Source organism: Maniola hyperantus, chromosome 21 (assembly GCF_902806685.2).
Source record: "Maniola hyperantus chromosome 21, iAphHyp1.2, whole genome shotgun sequence".
NCBI lineage: Eukaryota > Metazoa > Arthropoda > Insecta > Lepidoptera > Nymphalidae > Maniola > Maniola hyperantus.
The window spans coordinates 5,830,099-5,837,101 of NC_048556.1; the positions used below are offsets into that span (position 1 = coordinate 5,830,099).

Here is a 7,003-nt window from a genome sequence, read left to right on the forward strand (position 1 = left end):
GAAACAATTTCAATAATTAGATAGGTACTTCATTTCAAGTCATCCTATAAAAGGAAGTAGTATAGTAGGAAAGGCATTCCGAACCAGTGTTAGATGCAGCTGACGATTCAAAAATACTTGTAAAAGTTTAATTGAATAAAAAATATTTTTATTTTAAAATTAATAGTTGTAAAATTCAGGAATGGAATTAATATACTATAATTTTTGATAACCTGTTACCACCTATGCATTAACAAATTGAATGTTAGAGTGGCAACAAGTAATTTTTTATTAAAATTAAAAAAAAATGGTAACATGTTAATAAATATCTTGAGGTGGCGGTCGTCCAAATAGCAAAGTCCATGAAACAGGCTGTTGCAACTGTGAAAGCAAGTCCTTGTCTTCTGTGAATATAGGAAGTAGTTTTGCCAAATTATGAACCATGTCATATGCATCAGGTATATTATCTCCTTCTGAACAATATTTGTACAATAATAAGCATGGTAGCCCATTCTCTAGACTTATTTTATATAGAAGACTTGCGAAACCTCCTCCAAATATCTTCAATTCACCAGTATTTTCTTCATGTTCTACAAGGTTTGCTTTTATAAGATTTTCAGTATGAGGGTTTCCTTCACTTGCAACAAATCTAAAAGGTGAGCTTAAAATATGTTTCTTCTCGTGAGCGAAACTACTGGTCAAAATTAATATATCCTTAATCTGCTTGTCCATAAATGTGTTAACAACGTCTTTCAGGAAACTATTTGCGTATTTATGGACCAATGGTGCTCTTAACTGTAGAACCAATATTTTTCGAGAAACTGACTTGTAAACTTCACAAGTTGTGGAAAGACTACTGGACTTGAGGTCGTAGGGATCGTACCCAATTACCGGAATCACGGCAGGGCTGTATATTGAAGCAATTTTTACCATTTTTAATGATGAAATTAGCAAGTCACAAGACAGCTGCCCGACATTACCCACGGCCACGCTCGGAACAATTAACGTGTACTCCACTAAACTAATATCGTCAATAAACTTCCAAATATTTGTTTCGCCCATTTTTAATTAATTTTATGAAAGTTTATTTGGATTCAAAACACAAAACCATAGAGATAGCGCAAAAGGGAACAAAACACATTCAAAATTAAAAATCAAAATACGTCAAAGTCATTACCTACATGACATGACGGTTTTGCTTAGGCCATAGAGTAAAGTAATATAAATTATAAAGTATAAACTTATAGGCCCCGCCTACGGTCAAGCATGTTTGTCAAATTTTACGTTCTGTGACGTTTTGTTTGAACGTCATCAAATAGAATGTTCCTTAGAGGCCCCGCAGACAGTCAAGCATGTTCGTCATTTTTCATGTGTTTGTCAAACAAACTACGTGCTTGTCAAACAAACTAGGTACGTGTATAGCAAATTTGATTGACGGTCTATTTGTCAAACATGCTTGACGGTTTACGGTAATGTTTGTCAAACAAACGTTCCATTTTTCTCTCAGTAAATTTTCATGTGTGAATATATTATGTCGGTGTTTTAACCATTCTCGTGCACATCGTCTTCTTTTTTTAAACACATTGTTAAAGTTACAAGAAATCCTTTGTCCGTGGTGCTCATCACTCAGCCCCTATGCTCAGCGCAGTATCCCTTTCTGGATTCTGCGTCAAAAGTGACGCTTTGTTTTACAAGCCTTTATGAAAGACTATGAATGATTACCACGAAGTAGTACTTAGAAATTCTTTGCTTGAATGGTATTTGCACCGTGCTCTTGTTTGATGACGTCAAAAAACGTAAAATTTGACAAACATGCTTGACCGTGTGCGGGGGGGGGCATGTGAAAATTTAAAACAAGCACAAAGAGGACGCCAAGATAGCCTTGTCGCACTGTACGCGCCTCACTGTCAATGTCAATCAAGTCAAGTGCCTTGTCTTGTCAGCTCGTGATGACATTTGATTTGATGACATTTCTTTCGATCAAATGTGGTGGCGAAGGAGAACCATTGTTATTTTTCAATAGGTACATACTAAAATACATATTCAATTTAATGTTATCCTCGATCTTATAACTATTTAAAGCATTAGAGGAAACCCATGAAAATCTTGATTTTCGATTGATTATGAGTGACACAGAGCGTGTAGACCCGCAAATCGAGAACTTTATTCTTACAGAGACGCAGAGACAACGTTTTCAGGTATGAATAATTAATAATAATTATAATCTGAGTAATATTTCGTATTGTTAAGGAATCATACTTTTTCCTCTTGTGGTACTGTAGTCGGCTGCGGTTCTCCTATATCACTCGAATGAATATTTGCACATAATTTTATTACAGTTGTATTACACGACCTTTGCCCTGTTTTCTTGAATTTATCATGCATAAATTTATAAGGGAGTGTTATCATAAAGTCTAGTTAAGTTTTTACTTGTGTCATTACAGGTTCTCGTCCACGGTCTTACAGATACATGCTGGGAAACATGTATGGGTCGACCTTCAATCCGTCTGGACACTAAGACTGAAGTATGCATTATGAACTGTGTTGAAAGATTTATAGATTGCACCACATTTATCACAAAACGTCTTATGAACACAACAAAATACCGTTCTGATACTCCACTAGAATTTGAGTAATAAAAAATTTAAAAAGAATTCGAAATGTTCTCCAGCATTAAGAACTTCTTACAGCGTCACAAGAGAAAGTTCATTGTGACGGGTGCAGTATTTGGATCTCTGTACTTGCTTATGAGCTATGCTCAAAAAAGGGTCAGGGAATGGCAAGAAAAGGAAGCAAAGAAATTTTTTGATATGACCCGCAAAAAACAGCACTTCGAAAGCACAGAGCGAACATGTAATCAAACTATACTTTCGCTTTCAAAAATTGTCTCAGAGAGTATCTTGAGCGTTCTCAATACTGAGGAAATAGTTCAGAAGTTGCAAGATAAGTCGGACAATAAACTTGCTCTATGGGAACAGATGAAAATTATGATTTTTACTAGGATTTGTGTTTTAGTTTATGCATTGTCTATCCTAAATGTAACATTGAGAGTACAATTAAATATTATTGGGGGATATCTATACAGAGATTCTATGCATGAAGAGGATCCACTCATTGATAGTGAATTGCAAGCAAAATACTTGTCGTTGTGTCATCATTTTGTGGGTCCTGGAGTGGAAGACTTGGTGAGACAAATAGAAAAAGCTGTGAAAAGGGTGGTAGAACCTATCTCATTGAAAAAGAAAATCACTTTGCAAGAAGTAGAACAGGTGTTCTGGTCCATACAAACTATTTTGTGCACGGACACAAACAACGGGGATCCTGTTAAGAAAATGGTCCACTATTTGGTTGATCACACAGAAATTAACGAAGCTAAGTTTGATACCATTGTTAAAGAGACTATGGATATTTTGGAGAGTGATGAAGTGACATCAGTAGCAATGTCAGCAGTGAGCAGAAGTTTTTCTACAGTTGTAGATGAAGTTGCTAATTTATTTGCATCAAAATGGGTACCGACTAAGAAGAACCATCTAGAAGTACTGGAGGACCATGTTGTTACTAATGGAGCATTGAAATTGGGAGGCAGTGTAGATCCCTTTGTTGATGTCAACAAGGTTGAAATGCACTTTGTTAAATTACTGCCAGTCGTTAATGAACTCATAACTAAAAATACTTGCAAGAATAACACGAACATTCCAGACTTAATTACACAACAGCTTACGTTAAATGAGAAGCTGAAAATCCTTGGCGCCAATATATATGAAGTGTTCAGTAATGTATAAAATTATGACATGGGAGTCATTTAGAATATTTAATTAGAATTTCAAAAACTTCAATATGCCTATAATCGATTTATGAGACTCAAAATTGTTAGACTTAAGGGTAAGAATATTATATAAATCCCTGATGTTAGAATAAGGACCTTAACTTAATTTGAACTTTGAAACTATTCAAAAACCTTGTGGGTTTGGTATTTTTGTGTAATGATTTATCTCTTAAGTTGTACATTACATTGTGGGAAAAGTAAAAAAAATATTTTTTATTTAATTGTGTCTATAAAATTTAATAATAGTAGGATATACTTCCAGAGTCCAGTTTTTTGTAGTCTGTCTGATTAAAGCAGAGTGAAACATGGTAGCAGATTTAAAGAAATATTATGTTTTGTATTCCCAGTTTATATTTTGATTGTAATTATTTATGCTGATTGCGAACCATGATTAATCCTATGTTTTATGCTGTTATGGGTTTCCATAGGATTTTAAACTAGACTAGATACATCAAAATTAATACTAATATTTTATCATAATATGTTTACAGAATAGTTCTGTTGCTGCCACGCGATTTCTATTCACAGTTTACATCATTATTTAAAACAGTTATATTCATAGGCCATAGAATTTTAATATTTATTAAATAATAGATAGGTACATCTAAGACTGGGAGAAGTTATAAAAGTAAGTGTGCAGTTGGCAGTTCCTAAAAACGTTATATAATATTATAATCAGTCTCAGCCTCGGACCAGGCTAATCTCTGCTTTCAGTAGACCAACTCTGAAATATAATATATTTTTTAGCCTTTTCTATCATAGGATAAAGATAACATTTATCTATGTTACATAAAATATCTTTAGATTGAGCAATTTTTTTTGATAAAACAATATTCAAAGTTCGATACTGAAATAGAAAATAATAATTTTTCTGTGAAAAACCAGACAATACTACAACTACAGTAATCTGCAATCCTTATGACCACTCTGAAGTCTGAACCCCTGAGCAACAAACGAGTTCGAACTTATAAAGCGCGAGTGTGGGGAGACTTCGCGCTTTACGTGAATGTTCTGCTCATGTGATGCCGCTATGTTCAGAGGTAAAAGCATTGCCGATTACTGTAGTTAACATTAATTTTATTTACTACTAGATGATGGCCGTGTGGATTTAGGTTTATAAAAATCCCGTGGGAACGGTACCTACCAAATTTCGTAAACTTTTTTAACCCACTTAAAAAAAGGAGTTGCGCTTTTCTATAGTCCGCGACAGGTTAAGATGGCAATTGGGGTATGAGGCGGGGAGACACCCGGCACACCCGCACGTCACCGCTGAACCGATTTGCGTAATTTTTTTAATCGATATAGAAACTTTGCGATATTGTCCCATAAAAAATTTGAATTCCAACTCCTCAATTCTGATACTGCAGCCACACGAGTAGATATAGAATATCTACTCGACGTACGATCTACGAGTAGATATAGAATATCTACTCGTGTGCTGCAGGGGACCTGACCACCAAAACTGATGGGATTTAGAAACTGTCGGTTATAATTTTGGACTATACTTTTGCAATCGCTGTACCAATGACTCATCGAGGAAGCAGAGAATTTTCTTCCTATAGAAATCATGTCCAACCAAAGGGCAAAGATTCGAGGCACTGCCTCCTCACCCGGGCTGTTTTTTTATAGTCTTGCTCCATTTACGATTGTAAAATAGTTCTCGAGTCTACATATTATTACTAGGGCGCAATTACGGACTTGGAGTACATGAGTAGACATCCCTTGTAGTACCTAGCAATAGTACACGACAGGTTGAGATAGCAACCGGGGTGGAGACGTCCCGTCCCACACAGCCCCCGCGCTAACCCGGTGCGGGTGATGTGCGGGGCGTCCCCCTGTCTCATAACCCAATTGCCATCTTGACCTGTCACGGGCTATAGTTACCGTACCAAACCGTCCGTCTAGGCGTGCCAGAAATTTAAGCAAAGTGCCTATTTTATTTTTATTCTTTAGTCTCTCTATAGTCTATACTATCATTCCTCTTTCCCAATACCTAAAATCCATTCTTCCTCCTGTCGAAGCTTTGGCTCACTGACGCGTGGCGATTTAAATTGTGATTGTGCGCGGTTGTGATCTTATTAGGGATGATGAGTTCTTATCAAACGTGAAAACGCTCGGTTAGTTTAGGAGCTTGTATAAAATACACAGATGTGACGTCATACCCATTTGACGTACTTTTTTAGTTAAATCGATAATTTTAAATGAATAACAAACTAACAGCGGATATGGATTTTATGAATTTTGGAAGACCCTCTATTTAATAACTAAGAAATTATTTATTTTTGACCATCATAAGGCAGGGGAGGCATCATCCCCATTAAATGATTCGTGTGACGTCCCCGTAGTAGGTAGGAAAAATAGGCACGGTAGGTTTTCATAATAAGTATTACTTAGAGAGTCTCGCCGCGGTATGCGATATACACTGTAGTCTGTGGGTATGCGTACGAGGCGGTTGTGCGCAGCGCCCAATTTACCTACCTATTCCAAGTTTGCGTTAACTCGACATCGATACCTACTTAAGTGCGTCTCTGTTTCAAGGGCACTTGCTTACCAGGTTTCGTGTACGCCGATGGCTTAAAAATAAAAGTGGATTCGTATATATTCCCCGTTTCTCAGTGTTGGCGCTGCGGGCAGCTAGGGCATGTAGCCCGTAAATGCCCAAAAAATAAGATAACGTGCCCAAAATGCTCTGGCAATCACGAAAATTGTGACACACAAAGTCCCAAATGTGTTAACTGCTCAGGTTCTCACATTTCAATGTCTAAAATCTGTCCAAAATATAAAAAAGAGAAGAGATTGAGGGAAATAATGGCAGAATTCAATTGCACATATAGGAAGGCCATGGACGTGTATGTGGAGCCGGAGACAGAAGCCCAAGTAAATGAAGAGACAATGCATGGGTACGACGAGCCGCCCTCACCTGGCTACACAGTTGACGACTCTTTTCCGTTGGGTCAAAGAACTTTTTCGGCAGTTCTGAGGAACAAAACACAGAGTGACCCTACAGTACGAACTCCGAAAAACTCAACGAAAAAACAAACAAAAAAACAGCGTAACGAGAGTCAACCTGGCAACGAGCGTGATTCATTTAATTTTGCATATGAAACTCCACCTTCCTTTGAACGTGATGGTCCTACCACAAGTTCACAAGATACACCTATTAAATTCAGTGAACTTTTAACAAGAATAAAAGAAATT

General features: G+C 36.8%; 2 protein-coding genes across 2 annotated transcripts; one reads left to right on the plus strand and one right to left on the minus strand.

Annotated features, from left to right (window-relative positions):
* Nucleotides 1-201: 201 nt before the first annotated feature.
* On the minus strand, nt 202-1,133 carry LOC117992500 (proteasome assembly chaperone 2). Its single transcript, XM_034980206.2, has one exon. The coding sequence runs from the start codon at nt 1,039-1,041 to the stop codon at nt 298-300; it is 744 nt and encodes a 247-aa protein (XP_034836097.1). The 5' UTR covers nt 1,042-1,133; the 3' UTR covers nt 202-297.
* A 1,353-nt stretch (nt 1,134-2,486) lies between these two features.
* Pex3 (peroxin 3) lies at nt 2,487-4,020 on the plus strand. The gene has a single exon (XM_034980205.2). It carries the CDS (start codon nt 2,640-2,642, stop codon nt 3,759-3,761), a length of 1,122 nt encoding a protein of 373 aa, XP_034836096.1. The 5' UTR covers nt 2,487-2,639; the 3' UTR covers nt 3,762-4,020.
* Nucleotides 4,021-7,003: the final 2,983 nt, after the last annotated feature.